This window comes from Alligator sinensis, unplaced genomic scaffold (genome assembly GCF_000455745.1).
Source record: "Alligator sinensis unplaced genomic scaffold, ASM45574v1 scaffold886_1, whole genome shotgun sequence".
NCBI classification, from domain to species: domain Eukaryota; kingdom Metazoa; phylum Chordata; order Crocodylia; family Alligatoridae; genus Alligator; species Alligator sinensis.
In genome coordinates, this window is record NW_005842040.1 from 2,492,190 (window position 1) to 2,508,881 (window position 16,692).

The following is a 16,692-nucleotide window of genomic DNA, read 5'->3' on the forward strand; positions in this document are numbered from 1 at the left end:
CTCCATCCTTCTCCTCCCTCTCTCTCTTTCTCTCTCTCTCTCTCTCTCTCTCTCACACACACATACATATTGTCACTTCCACAGTTCTCTCAGTGTCATACTTCCTCCAATTAAATCCCTAATGTCATATTTAGAGGTAGGGGCTGACAGTCAAGACTCCTGAATTCTGTCCCCAGCTTTGTCTCTTATCCACTGAGCAACTTTGAGGAAGTCACTTAGCCTCTTTCTGCTTCATCTTGCATAGATAATGCTTTCCTACGTCACAGGGAGTGTTATGTGGTTCAGTGATTTAATGTGTCCAAAACATTTTGAGATCCTGGGAATGAAAGGTGTAGAAGGACCACAGTCTCATTCATATCTCTTAACTTTGATCATTTTCCCAAATGAGGTGGAGGAGGCAGAGAGAAACTAGCAAATCCGATCATTAATTTGCTTTTTATTCTCATTTGGATTAGGTTCCTCCTGTACTCAGGTGTCGAAAGGAGTGATGGAAATGAAGACACCCCATTAAGTGTCAGTACTGGTGAATATTCTTTTTAGGTCCTTCTGAAGCTTTAAGGTTTCATGGCACTTCAGGCCAATTAAACTTTGTCCTGTTGCTGTAGTGAGGACAGCAGCAAATGAATTAATGCAGTACAACAGAACTGAGTTCAGGATCAGAACAGCAAGAGTTAATCAGTCAAGGAAGTCAATATGAGCCCTGCACTTTAAGACCAACCAAGTTCTCAAAAAAGGGATTAATATTAATCCTTTCCTTCTATTTACTTTTTGGCATTTAATTTTCAGTTATCTCTCTTTCTGCTCCCATATCTGCTTCACATTTCACTTCTTCCAGTGTAGCAGAAAAACAGAGAAATCACACTTTGGAATATTTGCTAATATAATATATAACAGAATTCAGATCCCTCTAGCACCATATCAGAGCTAGGTTCATGCTGTCTGTGTGGGTGAGGTCAGGACCTTGGTTTTGTGAGCAGCTCCTTTTGTCTTTGCTCTGTAACATACCTCGGACCTCCTGTGCATTGCCATCACTGCCTATATAAAAACTCAAACCAACTAGAACAGGACAATTTGTTCCTGAAATCTCATTAATGTGACAGGATGCAACAAAACATCACCTTAATTTGCTCCATAACATAATGCAATGGTAGAAAAGCTGGATGATGAATCAACGATCTACTGCTAATTGTACATTTTCATCTTCCATAACAAGCTTTAAGGTACTCTGTTCAGGGTGCATAAAGGCTGCATCTGAGCAATCTAATAACATCTCAAAGTTCCATTGAAACCTCAGAAGGAAACAAGTGAGCGGCAAATGAAGGAGAATTTTGATTTAAACAGAGAATAAGCACAGAAGAACCTTTACTGCCTCTCTAAGCCTGTTTGGGGAGCATCATCCATTGTATGCACAGTGTATTCTCTTTTCTGTGGCTGACTGTTGTTATTTATTTCTGTTCTTATAGGGCTCACGTTGTAGCAACTGTCACAGAAAGGTACCAGTGCTGCAGAGAGACTTGTGATTCTGTCATGAGACATTTGGGGTTCCCTTAAAGCCGTAGCGCCTAGCATCGAGAGACGACGACAGAATTTCAGCTTTCCAGCTGTCTTTTACTAAATTGCTTTCTGACTGTTTGTTAAGTTTCTAGCCTGCATGGTCATGGAGAAAATATGAAAACAAAACTGAAAGTCCCTTAAATAGGAAACATTAAAAGGAAGCATTTTGTTATTTAAAAAAGTGTGCTTTAAGACAATCTTGTGACTCATGATTTTTTAATGTTTGGGGCTGGCAAAACTGAGATATAGCCCTTTATGGAAAATAATCTCATTAATATTCATTTTAGGAGCAGGGGCAAGTTAAATATGGGATGAAGGGTAGTGAAATATGTGGCCATGCCTATTCATTCCCTGAACAAAAAATAAATCCTACTGCTTATAAAACTTATCCATGCCACAGACAAGTTGCGTGCACATCAGCTTCACTGATCCTAAAATCACTTGGGTTTAGCAAGGACTCCTGTGGCTTCTCTAGTTCATCACCCTGTTTCATAGATGGCTCACTTTCTTTACTCTTGTGCCATCCTTGATACATTAGGTGACAGGGTGAATTCAGGTGCATGTGATTTATTGTGAATATAGTTTCTGCTACAGTATAATATTCTAGCATGTTCTCGCTGAATAGTAAGAATATATAGAGATTTGTAGTTTCTAAGAACTGTGCTATATTAATTGCACTAAAGATGCAGGCCCTGCCTACTTCTATCCTTACAGCTGAATTTAACAGTAATAGGGTTTAAATTAATTTCCAGCTCCCTTGCCTTTCCAGAAGGCTATTAGAACCCCACCCTCCTTCGCTGCACTCAAAAATCCCACAGGGCACCTATCTGCATGCTTATCTACCTAAATGTATTTCAAAATCTTTCTCCCCCTATCTCAAACAGCCTTTTCACCTCAATTTCCCAGTGATCTAGCTTCACAAGGAGTAGCAAGGTGGGAGCACTGCATTAGACACATGAGTGGTATTTTAACTACTATAATTCTGAGATACTTGCACAGGTAAAATAGACGGTATAGACAGGGCAAGATAAATTTGCATAACATATATTAGCTTGAGTTGTAATAGCAAACTCAGATAATCAGCACATATTTAGTATTTTTAATTATTTAAAAGGCCTCATACTGCACCATTTATTATCATAATAATCTAAAAAATTAACTTTTTCCCTGGCAACTTGTATCCAATACTCACAAAGCAGTTTGCATACATTAGCTTGGATTTAAAGACTTCTGTGGGTTTGGTTTGAGGTGGGGGTGGGCTTGTGTAAATGCCCACACACATAAGGATCAGTTCCTCCATGCCTGGAATCCACCTGTCTCTGGTGCCAAACTCAACAAGGCAAGCAACAATACATATTGGTTGAGGACAGGGAGTGGAAAATAAGGGTGTATGCAGTTAAAATGTTTGAGCAAATTTATGGAGGCAAAAGGCAGGTGATATTTGCTCAGGACACCAACAATGGCAGCTTAATTCTTGGTGATAGAGCCATGCAGTATATAAAAGTATAAATTGTGAAGCTATTAACCAGGAGGAAACTGGATATGCAGTGACAGCAGAAGACCAAATGAGATTTCTGAACACAGCAAATAGGAAAGGTTAAGTTGCGTAATTCCCTGAATCCTCTCAGTCTTTACCTTAATTTGGTTCCTTTCTGGCATTAATCTTCATCGCTTCACAAGGGGAAGCCATGCCTGCACTGTCAAGACACAGCAATTTAAATATATTAGCTAAACTTATTTTCAGAAGATGATTTGAAGTTCACACTGTATGTCCCCAAGACTCTGCATATTCTGTCCCTCAAATATAAGATGTGTAGTTAAGACATTTGTTGGCAGAGCTGACTCAACCCTCTGGGCAGAGCATGCAGTGAAAAATCAGGCACAACAAGCTGGTTTTTCTCTCGCTATCCAACGTACATATGCAGTAAAACTGCCAAAGCCACACAGCTGAATCAGCACAGCACTTCCTTTCTCTGTAGGTTCCCATTATAATCTGGATTAGGCAGCTATTGGTTGGTACTATGTTTGGGTTTGAGTTTTGTTTTATTTTTTATTTTTTAATTTCTAGGAGTGTTTATAAAAAATCAAAAGTTTTGGCCTTTAAAAAAGTCTCAGAAAAAATATGAGGAAAAGCCTATTCAATCTACTGCAGCTCTCTACTGCCATCTGATGGAGATTTTTTCAAGAGCATAAAGAGGCATGTAACCTGTAGGGGTGGGTTGGGTTATCCTGACCAATGAAAATAGGTTGGGAGTTAGTTACTTTGGGAACCTTATTGGAAGAGTATTGTTTTAAAGGTTAAATTTCTAATGAGAACATACAATTTACTACTTATATTAAAAGTGGTCACTTGCCTTTTCTTAGGGTCACAGAACAATATTTGACTTCATTTTATAGTGAATTGAGTGAGTGGCAACATGCGGTACAACTGGTGCGCAATATCATTGTCTTGCAACACCATAACATCACTCCCAAGACAGTGAGATTTTGCGTTGCCGCGCGGCGAGTTTGCCATGACACATCTTTGCATGACACTATTGTCTTCGAATTGCAGAATTCAATTTGTGTTAAGACTTTGGCAGCCTGTATCACAACATTAACCTTTGGTGTCATAGTGCAAGAATCTTACACAATGACCTTTTTTAATTTTTTTTTTTTGCAGGCCATTACTTTGTGCCATTGCATAGCTTCTTTGCAGGTCCTCAGGGTGCTCTCTAGCATCATTGGATGTGGCGTGCAATGGACTTTGCGTAACAGTACTAGTGCTGTCCTAGGACTACCTCGCGCTCAGGAAAGGTGGCCGAGCAACTGCTGACACAGCAGGGACCCCGCCGCAGCCATGAGGGGCCACCCGGGCGGGCGGGAGACTCCCTTTGAAACGGAGGGGAAGGAACCGCACGGAGTTGCCTTATATGGGAGTTAGCCTCGTTATATATTCACGAGGGGGCGTGGCTTTGCCTCGAGAATGGCCTCGTTGTATATTTATGAGGGGGCGGGGCTTAGCGGGCGCCCACCGAAACAATTCATAGTGGGGAGCTGTTCTGAAGGTCGAGGTCACAGAGGCAGCTGTGGAGCCATTGTTAATTATTCATGAGGGGGCGTGTCCCGGTGGGGGGGGGCGGGCGCCGCCTGGGAGCCTCCCTCCTAACCGGAGGAGGCCAAAAAAAGGCGGGAACCCTGAGGCGGTTCAAAATACGCACTTAAAATACTAAACAAAACAGCTGGGGAGAAAAACCAAAACCGACCTTCAGCTACTTACTACTGGAATAAAGTATTTCGGTTTCTGTGGTAATTTCCTCTCTAATATATATGTATAGAGAGCGAGCTACTTTTCTTCTCTGCCACAATTAATACCATTAATTAATTAATTACACCACATTCATTAAACCAGCATTGCTGGATTAACAATATTGATTTCTGTGGTATTCTATGTATAGGTATGTCTATTACCCCCCCCAAGATAAAAACACTTATATTTGTATTTCCCCCAGAAACAAGACATTAAAGCTTTCCCCCTCAACCTAAAAAAACCCTTTAAAATAAATCAATAAATAAATTACAAAATGTAAACTGTTGGCTAATATTTTAGCCAATTTAACTGCCATATTTTGGTAGAGGCTATTTAAATCCAGTCAGCAAGGGCTGATTCTCACCTCTCCCCCCACGTTCACATCCCCTTTTTCACCCCTCATAGGTGCCATCTTCTCTTCCTACAGGCCAGAGGTTTCCGCTGGCAGATACCCTAGTGCAGTGTGTTTGTTGGGGGAGAATTTCACTCCAGTCAAACAGGGTTTGTAAACTATTGCTTGAAGGTTGGGTCTGCAAGCAAAATCTCTGCTGAGAATAAAATGGATATAGCTTAATTCAGAAGTATCTTTTTCTTTTCTTTTTTTTTTAACCAATAATCATTCATTATAGAGACCCTCCGGAGCCGGGATTCAGAGTGCATGGATTGAAATGTGACCCATGGGGGCGAAAGGAGGGTTTGTGGGGTTATAATGGATTCAGGTGAGGTTTGTTAAGTGCAGCCCAAGGTCCAAATGCAGTCCAAGGGCTGTGAAGCGAATCCTATGGGTCATATACCTCCAGAGTCATGAAGGTGGTTCCAGGGTTAAATTCAATTCCCAACGCAACCGAAAGGTCAAGCGTGATCTACAGCATCCTGTATTGCAGCCCAAGGGGCAACGAGAACCCGTATTGTGATAAAAAAGATGCTGGGGTTCCTTCTCGACTACAGGCTGGATCAAAGCCAATCACATTTTGAGTGAAAGCCAAAAAGTCAAGTGTAAAGGGGCTGTGAGAATCAGGCGTCTTTAAACCAAGTCAGGTGCAGTCCATGAACTATTAGCATGCTGCCACTCCAGTTTTTGGCACCACAAAGTTTGGTCGCTCTTTGGTTAGAGGTGTCTGTGTGTCAACAGAGAACTGGAGAGATAATACCAATTTAATTTATGTTTATTGTGATTCATTTATTTCTTTGTGCAATGCCTAGGGAGGGAAGAAGCTAGAGTCCTGAAATTACTGTCTGAGGTAACTAAATATATCTATTTAATCTATACATAGCAAAACAATAATACAAATCTCAGAAAAATACAGGTGCTCAGAACAAACATGCATTCATTGGAGAGTAATTTACTGGGTCTTTAGAGATAGAAAGCATAGGATAGAAAGATAGCTGAATATTGATGGCCTCTGGCTTATAAATAAGTCACTGTATAGACAGGATAAATAACAGAAAAATCATTGGTATTAATCATTATGAATTATAAAGTTAGTTTTTAAATGCCTAACATTTACCTATCTATCTTCCAGCTTTGATTAAGCAGCTCTTCAAACCAGAGGGTTCCAGACAGAGGCTTTTGAGGGCTGGACAGTCACTAAGTGAAATCCATTTTGTCACGTCCTTAGCTGAACTCCCTCAAAAATGCAAAACATATCATCGAGTACATGAAGTAAATGAAGCTTTGAATAGTTTTTAAAATATGACCCATAACATGAAAAATAAACATAATTTATGTTTGAACAACTGGCCTAATTCTGCTCCCAATTAAAACAATGAGTTTTTACCATTGAGTTCAATGGAAACACAGATGGCTCCATTCTGATCACTCACCATGTTTAAGTGACTGCTCCTATATGTAATATTATCCAAAACACTCTGTGTTCCTTTGTTGGCTTCAACAAGTCTAGTGCCGAATGCCTCTTTTAAAAAAAGATGAGGCATTCTCTCCCATATTGTAACTTTATTTCTAAAGTATGAATTAACAAAATGTATAGGATTTAGCCAGCCTTGAATTAATTAAGTGGTAAAGAAGATAGCTGTGTTTTCTTTTTATTATAGACAACAGTTAAAGATTGTTTTTATTTTATATAACGTAAGGATTTTCACATCTTGAACCTGCAGCTATATGCATAAAACTGCTGCCAACTTAAAACTGTGCATTTATTTGTTTTCTGAAGGTGGTATTTCCTGCAGCAATACTATTATTTATTTTTGTTTTTTCAGTTGTTTTTAAATGTGTCAATTCTTTTGTCTCTTAAGTGGCTTAAAATAAAACAATGTAATATAAAACTACCTGAATTTGCTCACAGGCCTCGTGAAAATTTAGGCTATGAGGTTTTATTTTGGTTTTTTTTCCGCCAGCCTGAAATATCTCATAATTTGAATATGCTTGCAATAATGTGTAATTCCCTTAAATGAACAACAGGCAAATGTATTTAAATATTATCCTAGTACAAAGCAGAAAATATAGTTCATTCAAACTTGTTTGTAATTGTCAGTAATTTTTTTAACTTGCTCCAGTATACTACTTCCACTGGAGATGTGGTGATTTGCTACATTATGTAAAATGGCTCTGTGATACTCTTGAAGCATACAAGCCATAGTTCTCTATGTTCAACAGGAAAGTTTTCAAAATTTGTTTTATGCGATTTCCATAATTTTTTAATCTTTCAAATAATAAGACCTATTCTCCTGGTCATTCCTACTGATAGTAATTAAGATGCTTCATTAATGGAAGAACAGAATCAATTGTGTAGCTACCAGTGTTCTCAACCCTTCTAATTTTATTGCAAGTCTCACTATATTTGGCAATATTCCTAAAGGCCAAGCACCTTGAGTCAAGCGACTGCATGAGAATCTCAACTTTTGCTTACAAGAAGTTGATAGCTATCATGGTTGCTTGGAAACATCAACTGAATGTATTTTAAAGTCTAAGAAACCAATGGCAAACAAAAAGTATCAATTTAAAAATTAAATGTTTTGTCCTTTTTAAGTTAATCTCGTGCTATTTTGGGGCCTGACTCATGGTTTTTGAATGCTTGGGTTTGGTAACACTGTGCCACACATGGCAATATTTGCACATGCTGTCCTTATAGCAAATTAAGTTATACATAAATTGAAATACAGCAGGGAAAATTAGTACTTGATACTCATTTACATTAAATTTTAATCTTCGTTTAAAGAGAGGCAAAAAAGACGCACGCAATTTTTTGAATGGTATCCTTATCAATTTTTAGTGTTCTATTATTTGATTATGGTTACATGGTCTAAGAAGAGTATCGACTATGTCAGCCAAATAGCATCATACTTTTCTCTCCCTGTCACCCTTTTTAGTTTCCTCTGGATACAAGCAGGGATGGATGGTTTCATGAGTAACATGTCACCTATGTATTATGGGCTTGATAAGCCCCCCCAGTGTACTTTATAACAGATAGTATACTTCTTTCTCTACACCTTTTATTTTAACTTTTAACTATCTAACATCCTGATGCTGCCATACTAACACTGGGTACCTTTCCTCCCCAGATATGGAATTAGAAAGTAACAATAATTTTTCATTCATCTGCCACATACACATTCTTCATGTATAGAAAAGAGAGCAGTTTTACTCGTTGTGTTGGGGAGGGAATATAAAACAAGAAGCATGAATATGGCTTTAGGATGGTATTTGCTAAATTGCATGTCATAACATTACATTTAAAGTAAAATTTATCCTACCCAAGTGGTAAGACTTTCATACTCCATTACTGCGTCACTCATGAATTATTTCATTTTATCCCCCTCATGGGTTTAATTTCCTTCCCTATATGCCTTCTGTGTTTTCTCTACAGGATAAATTTATGAGACTTACTGAAGAATGACATCCACTGTAAGTACCAGCTATACCTTGATTCCCAACCAGAAATACAGACGTAGTAACCGTCGCTCCAGACGGTTTTGCAAGATCCTGGACATTGATTCCCAATCTCTGTCAACACTGGGAGATTTTAAAGCACTGCCAATAGAGATCTTTCAAATGGTCTTGGAACATCTTTCAGGTGAGACTCAGAGAGAAATTACATTACTGCCATTAGCTAATAATAATCAAATGCAAAAATCTGTTTTTTTAAATAAAAGTCATTTTGATTAATTCAGGCCCTATTGAAAATCGAAGAGATTTTTATTGAACTTGTTGTCTAAACTTTCAGCTTAGGTGTTTGAAGAGGTTCATCATCCAAAAAAAATGATAGTACTTAGGAGCTCTTTGAAGCACGTGTCTGACCACCATATATAAAGGTTATTTAATAGATCCATATGCATGCCTAATCATCTGGCAGAGGATTATATTTGTCTTTTTCGAGTTACTGATGTCTCTTGGCCTGCTTAAGTAGTGACCTATAGTAAAGTTCTTGATTACTGACTAGCATTGTTTTTGCAGTAAAGGTTTACAGATATACTGGGTTTTGCTTTTTCAGTGAAAGATATCAGCATGCTAAGCATGGTGTCGAAAACCATCAGCAGCCGCCTTATTAATTACATCTCAACCCCATCAGGAAACAGAAGGCTTTTACAGAAAGACTTTCATAACCTTGAGCTATCTGGCAAGAGACAAGGATCCTGTATTTTAGAGCACTACAGAGCTCTAGGTGACCTTTATAATGGGAATGGTAACAATTAGAAGAAAACAAAAATTGATTAAAGAACTTCTTCAGTAATGTTTAGTGATTGATAATAGTGTACATATTTTACTATTTACTGTTTTCTAAAGTATTTATGCAGCCTTCTTTGAGGGTAAAATTAATTCTTGTGTAGAGGGCCAGCAACATAGTCTATTAACCTAAATCCCATGACTTCCCATGCTCTCAAGTAAATATAAGCTGAAATAATTATTTCAGCACACACAAATAACTTTTGTAGTACCAATAATACTAGCAAAAAAGATACTTTGTATACTTTGCTTCCTCCAAATTTCATCTAAAGAACTATAAAAGGGGAAATAGGGGTTGGAGCAAAGCAAGTGTATTGCTCAGGGGACTTATAATGAGACAGAGTATTTTCACCAGTTTATCCATACTCAAATCCAGCCTAACTCCTGAGTGATCAAGCAACAGTATTATCAGAAGCCTGTTGGATAGTCTATGTGAAGCAAATTGGTGGTCTCATTTAATTTCCTAGAAGAAAAATATGCGTGTGACAAAAATGACCATCGTGGTTGCCACTGATAAGCATTCTCCTTGTCAATCTTATATTGGAATTCGAGGACTGAAATGGGCATGAACAGTAAATTTTCATTTCACCTTTAGGCCAAAGCTAAGGGGCTGCTTGCAGAAGTTTGCACTATAGCTGTCTTGCTGTATTTGTTGTATACTAATTAAGATGTTTAATGGTAGGAGGATGGTATTTATTCTTGCTCTCACCTGCTCAGCTTATTCTGGCACAGTAGAAAATAAATGCTCAAAATAATGTTTCAAATGTCATTCTTATATAAAACATTGTGGTGCATTTTTAGCATATATGTTGATTTACCAAAAAAAAATGCAGTTACAGGATGTAGGCCAGGGGTAGGCAGCCCCTGGCACACGTGTCAGAGCATGGCACACAAAGGCATTCTGCTTGGCACACATGCCTTGGGGAAGGGACTGGGGCTGCACTGCCATGCTACAAGGATTGGGTCCCTTGTGGCTCCCCTACCATCCATCCCTGGCATACCAACATCTGACAAGTCAAGGTTGTGGGTGTTTTTGGTACTCTGCCCAAAAAACACTACCAACCCCTGGTGTATTTAAATTTGAGAGAGTCTAGTGGAGGGCAATGAAAATGGTTAGGGGGCTGGGGCACATGACTGATTAGGGGAGACTGAGGAAACTGGGCTCATTTAGTTTGGAGAAGAAAAGGCAGAGGGGGGATTTGATAGCAGCCTTTAACTACCTGAAGGGTGGTCACAAAAAGGATGCAGCTGGACTGTTCCCAGTGGTGGTACATGACAGAATAAGGAGCAATGGTCTCAAGTTGCAGCAAGGGAAGTTTACGTTTGAGCAGGTGGCTGGACTAGATGCCCTCCTGAGGTCCCTTCCAACCCTCATTTCTGTGATTTTATGATTTACCTTAGTCACCCACCCTTTCAGTCAAAAGCAATGCAGCAACCATTTCCTTCATTTTATCTACTGTATGGCTTCCACTGGAAGAGAAACAAATGTAAAGAAATCCTAGTTTGTACCATATTGTTATAAATCTCCTAAACTGATAAAATCCAATACTCAAATTGACACGATTTTGTTTTTACTTTTGGAATCAAAGTTACTCAGGGTCTTCTAACCTTAAGATGTTTTAAGAATCAAGATATTCCAAAGTTAAAAAACAGTGTCAAAGCTAGGCCAACTACAAGTTACCTTAAATTGCACATAGATTGCTTGCAGGATTTTGTAAATAACCTCAGTGTATATTTATTTTATTTTTAAAATCCCCAGGTTGACAGCTGTATTCATATTTGCAGATAGGTCATTTTTAAAGATTGATCTCCTTTTCAGGAATCTGATCCCAGTCCTGTTGAAGTCAATGGAAAGTTGACTTTGTTGTTTTTGAAACAAGTCCCAGAATGATAAAGTAAATGATATCTGCTATATTAGAATTCTAGCAACATATTTGCAGATTAGGAAAATAGTCTATTTAAAACTACAGGAAGTATATGACACATTTTCTGACATTTAAAAAATAACATGTTTCCTAGGAGACTGAAAATTTAGGGAGCATTTGAAAGCTATCCTTCAGATTTCTTGGATATTAACAAACAATTTATATATATTTTGTTCTACCATAATTTTTTGAAGGGAAAGATGTTTAACTGACTTGCTGTCCATTGATTTAGAAAAAAAAACCCCGTTGCCTAGCAAACAGCTGTTGTGTATCATGACAAACTCCAGATCCTGGTATCCTAAACACTTACATTTTGAATCTTATGTAGAAAAACACTCCTGACTCCTAGATATGTTTTACATTAAAACAATTCAGAATACCTCCCTATTTGACCATATGCTTGACTTAAATATTTTGGAAGTATAGCCTTGTATGATAAAGGGAAACAAGGATTTCCAAGTGTATCAGAAAATGTTACTTATTTTACTTCAAATTTGAATATTTTTAACAGCTGTAGTTCTAAAACCAATGTAATGATTTTTACTAGGTTCCAGCTGTGGCATGCATGGACTTTAAAACAAATTAGTTAACAAACTATGTTATAAGGACCTTGTATGCTCTCCGTCATACTTTTTTACATAAAAGGCATCTGTACTACAATGGCTGGCACAAACTTTTACAATACACAGGTCACTGTATTGTACCACTTTTTGTTTGAAGGTACAGTGCTGTGTTGCTAGCATGGGAACATGTGCAGTGCATGCTTGAGGTATTTCAGTTATGTATTTCAATTGAATGGCATGTTTGTATGTTTCTGTTCACAGGTTTATTGCTTAAAAGGTGCACACTACTGCTGCCCACAAAAGACAGACTTAAATATATACACAACATACTCTCAGAAGTAAGCATATACTTCATTGCTCTGTTATAGTTTATATAGAGAGTCTTGTTTAGAATTGTCACCTGAACATCATACAGTTTAAAAAAAAATTCTGATACTAGATTTTAATTTAATTAATTTGTGGCATTTCAATGATGCTCATCACCATAATATCACATAATAATATCATTAATGTACTAACCTAGAATCAGTCCATTTTTCAGTTAAGTCATTTCCAGATATGTACATCAACATTTTCAAATTTGGGTCCTTAAAATGATACATATCCATATTTAGGCACTTAAATGGTTGTATTCTAGAGATGCTTTGCATTTATTACTCCAAATCATAGACAGTCATTGCTGTGTTCCAAGCTTCTGAAAGTTAGGCCTCTTTAAAATATGAAGTTAAGCACTTAACGTTATAACAATATTTTTCAAATACTAGATACATAGAGTGAGATTTTCAAAGAAAACAAGCAAGTTAGTTCCCCATTACCTCTCAAAAGTCAGAACATCAGATGCTTTATTTCCTTACACACTTTTTTTAAGTCTACTTTCAGCGAGTATAATCTTCCATATAACTACTTCTTTTATGTTCATCTGTTCCATTGTTTATTTGATATTTTAGGACTATTACTAAATGTAAAATAGGTTTCACAGATGCAGATAATATTTGCCACATTTTAGTGAAATGAACATAGACTGAAGTTCACTCCTGTGAAGAGAGCCCGTAGAGGGTGTGTATACTGCTTAAATTACACTCAAGAAGCTTTTAATGGAACTCAGGTCTTGGGCAAATTCTTTGCATAGGGATAAATTTTACTAGCACTTAAACATGTTTTGTTATTAAACCATAACAATTTGGGGTCCTGAAGACAGTGTATAAAAATGTAAGTAAAATATAATCTCTCTCTAAAGTCTGTCCGGCCATCTGTGGGAAGTTAGATGGTCTCAGATTACTTCCAAGTGGACAATGGATTTGTTAAAAACCATCACTAAATGGGAACTTGATTAAGTAGTTCAGCAGAGATGCAAGATGCTGAACACTAGAAAAGAAATTCCTTTTTAACTCCAGAAATAAATGTTTCCATAGTGTTGCTGAACACTGCCGCAATCTACACAAGATGCTGACTGTGCAGTTGGTAATGCACAGTCATTTAGTACTTGCATAATCAAGTACTAAATGACTGCACAGTAATCGGCATTACTGTGCAGTAGCCTCCCTGCATGGCTTCCTGGTGACACTGACTGCACAGTAGCTCATTACTGTTGTGCAGTAGCGTCACGTCATGGTTCATGCTAAGCAATGCTACTGTGCAGTAGTAACAAGCTACCGTGTAGTCAGCATCTCGTGTAGTTGCAGCGACTGGCAGCGTGGAAAAGTTTTAATAGACATAATTTGATTTTGAATTAAACTACATTGGTGAAATGAGCTTAACAAAGTTCTGTCTTTGCAGGTTTCCTGTTTTAAACTTAATGGTTGTCCAAATCCTTTGCATTGCTTAGGATTACAGTGTTATGGGGTATTTCTACAGGTATAGTACCTTTCAGAAAAAAGAAAGTGGGTGTTACTAACATAAAAACCAAAATTTGTTCTGTTATAAATTTGTCAGTCTTGAAATAGTTAGCTTTTCAAGAAGGTTGCAGATAAATACAATCTTCATCCAACTCAGTTATATAGAAAAATGTTGGGTTGAAGCTGGTTTGCAAGACAATTTAAACCCTAACATTACTTTCAAGCTCCAAGCGAATGCATTTACTCACTCTACAATTGTCTGAATTTTCTTTCTGGTAGTTAAGATAGTTGATTTTATTAGTCTGGGTCTTAGTAGTAGCCTGTCTCAAATAATAAACTGTTAATTAAAATCCTATTAGAAATACATAGGGGCTATTTTACAACATTGCTTCAAACTTAAAATTCACAAGCCACTAAACCAGGATCCTCTGTATTAAGGTGGAAATATTGCATAGCTCGAGGTCTGTAATAAAATGGAAGAATTTGTGATAGCTATTTGATATGCAAAGAAATCAATATCAAGTCCACAGGTTCAGCAATCAACAGTGTATTTTCTATGATAACTACTCTGACTAAAAACAACTTAGTAAAGGCCTAAGAATAGACATTTTAGCACTGAAGTTGAGTAAGGTATTTGGTGTCAAATGCTAGGCTTGTTATTTGTGATTTGCTTCTCTGGGACTAAGCAAAGGAGACTGAGCTAGATTCCAATTTCAGTTTCACCCATGGAAATCTAGAGAAAGACCACTGACTTCAAAGCTAGCATCTAGGCCAATGTTTCTAAGTTGCAGTGTTCTTAATTTTTATTAACCATTACATTAGCATTCAGAGAGTTATAAAAACAGAGCTGAGGTCTTTATAGCAAGAAAAAGGATTCTGTATACATTTATTTTCCACTTGGACTTAAGCATCTTTGAGTCAAATGTTTTGTTACATGATACATTTAGGATCTCACTATTGTATAGATAATTTAGATATGGCTGCAGAGATCATTAATTATATTCTTATAGCCTGCAACATGTCTATTTTGAAAACAGGAATTAAGGTAGAAATAACACATAGTAATTCAGATGTACTAGTCTTTGTTATGCAAGTTTATTCTCTCTAAAGATACAGAAAAATGATATCACATGTAAGACTATTATAACCTGCATTGAGATTTCAATCTATATAACTCTCTATGCATTTTCCCCTTCATTTGATGTTTTCAGACGCTAACAGCAGGCTGGGATGAGCTAGAGTGCCATCGGGTTTTCAACTTCCTCTGTGAGCTGAGCAATCTACCCCGTAAAATGCAGACAGTTGTCAGCAGCAAGCCAGGTAAATACTCAAAATAGAAGAAAGACCTGGAAAACAAGAACTGTGACAACAGTCCTTATTTTCCTAGCATGACAGCTGCATCATCCTTTTTCACTGACAGTTCAGGAAATAGATTCAGGTTATTGCATAGGGGAGAGATTACCAAGGACCCAGACTTAAGGATGTTTTTTGGTCACATGAACATCACGGTACCTGTGCCTTAGTTGATCCTTATGAACAATGTACTAGCTGTGGTAAAAGATTAAAAAATGGGTGATATGAAGGTGGTAGCATGCCTACATACAGTGGAATTTATTAATTTTCTTATGAGAACTACATCCCATGTGGTGAAGATAATTGCTTTGAGATTAGTTTTTATCTTATCTTTGCATTAATTTCAGTTTTGTAAGGTGCATGTGTGTGCATATAAATATGTATATATCCATTCGTCTCCAGAAGAAAGTGACTGCAAGTGAAAAATATATTCTTGGCTTTTATATGCTAGCAAGGTCCATAAGATAAGGAAAAAAAGTTATGGATATATATTACTTTTTCCTTATCTTATGGACTTCACTAATATAGAAATTGGAAAAGTCCAGAAAAGGAAAAAGTTCTGGATATGTATGCTTTTTTCCTTATCTAATGGACTTTGCTAACATAGAAGCAGACACATTTTGGTAACTTGCTTTATGTTAAATTAGAAATCTTAATTATCAAAATATATATAATTTCCATACACAGTATAACAACCCATTCTTCACTTTATTACTCAGTGCCTGTTACCAATGCCAAAATGATGCCACACAGTAAAAAAAAAAAAAAAAAATCGGGGTCATTGTCTTATCTATAGCTTAAAACACAGCACTAAAATGACATATGGTCCACAAGAAATCCTCAACTGACCCAGTGGAGTACCTAGTATTTCATTTGAAAGATTCATGTATGGCCCTTTGCATAAATGAGTATAAAAGCTAAGCTTGCAGTCCACTACTATTTCCTCTTGTTGCCATCATTTGATGGCAGGCAGAAATAATAACAAAGTAATTGAGTGTACCTGAAATAAGGCATGAGGAATAGCAGGGAAATAAAAGTTATCAGGCAGGTAAAACCTGGTTTTGAATCAGTGTAGTATGTCCATTAAAGACATTCTGGAATAATTACAGTGCACATCAGTCAGGCCCCGAAGCTCTTATTTGTTCCAGTTTAACGCTAGCATAATAGCACCGACTTCAACAATTTTATGGTAGTTTGTTTCATGTTGATATGCAATGAGACTCATGCCTTGAAATTGCAGTGGAAGTTAAATATTTAGGCTCCCTAAACTTCTCACTAGGAAACCCTCTGCTTCTTTAGATGCCTAAATACCTTTAAAAATCTGGCCCTGTGTCCACATATCCTTAAAACGTTGTTTTACCTATTCTTTAAAATCAAGAATATTACCAAAATCTTGGGTTTATAATGTACAAATTCCCTTGTCTCAGGAAGTGCCCGAAAGCTGGAGTTGCGGATACGGCTATATTGTCGCAGTGTCCTGCTGTACCACTCG

The 16,692-nt window shown here is 37.3% G+C and overlaps 1 protein-coding gene across 9 annotated transcripts in view; it reads left to right on the plus strand.

The window, feature by feature from the left end:
- Nucleotides 1-4,708: 4,708 nt before the first annotated feature.
- Nucleotides 4,709-16,692, plus strand: part of FBXO47 (F-box protein 47) — an 18,361-nt gene continuing 6,377 nt past the window's right edge. The window contains exons 1-8 of one of the 9 annotated variants that reach the window (XM_014519417.1): nucleotides 5,487-5,562; nucleotides 6,367-6,506; nucleotides 8,668-8,874; nucleotides 9,292-9,462; nucleotides 12,274-12,350; nucleotides 13,789-13,866; nucleotides 15,059-15,167; nucleotides 16,628-16,689. In XM_014519417.1, coding sequence (XP_014374903.1) covers nucleotides 8,694-8,874; nucleotides 9,292-9,462; nucleotides 12,274-12,350; nucleotides 13,789-13,866; nucleotides 15,059-15,167; nucleotides 16,628-16,689 — 678 coding nt within the window. In that variant the 5' untranslated portion in view covers nucleotides 5,487-5,562; nucleotides 6,367-6,506; nucleotides 8,668-8,693. Of the gene's footprint in view, nucleotides 4,843-5,224; nucleotides 5,345-5,486; nucleotides 5,563-6,044; nucleotides 6,085-6,366; nucleotides 6,507-8,667; nucleotides 8,875-9,291; nucleotides 9,463-12,273; nucleotides 12,351-13,788; nucleotides 13,867-15,058; nucleotides 15,168-16,627; nucleotides 16,690-16,692 lie in introns of those variants that run through there. The other 8 variants (XM_025202937.1, XM_025202938.1, XM_006022565.1 and 5 more) reach the window with 8 other exon arrangements.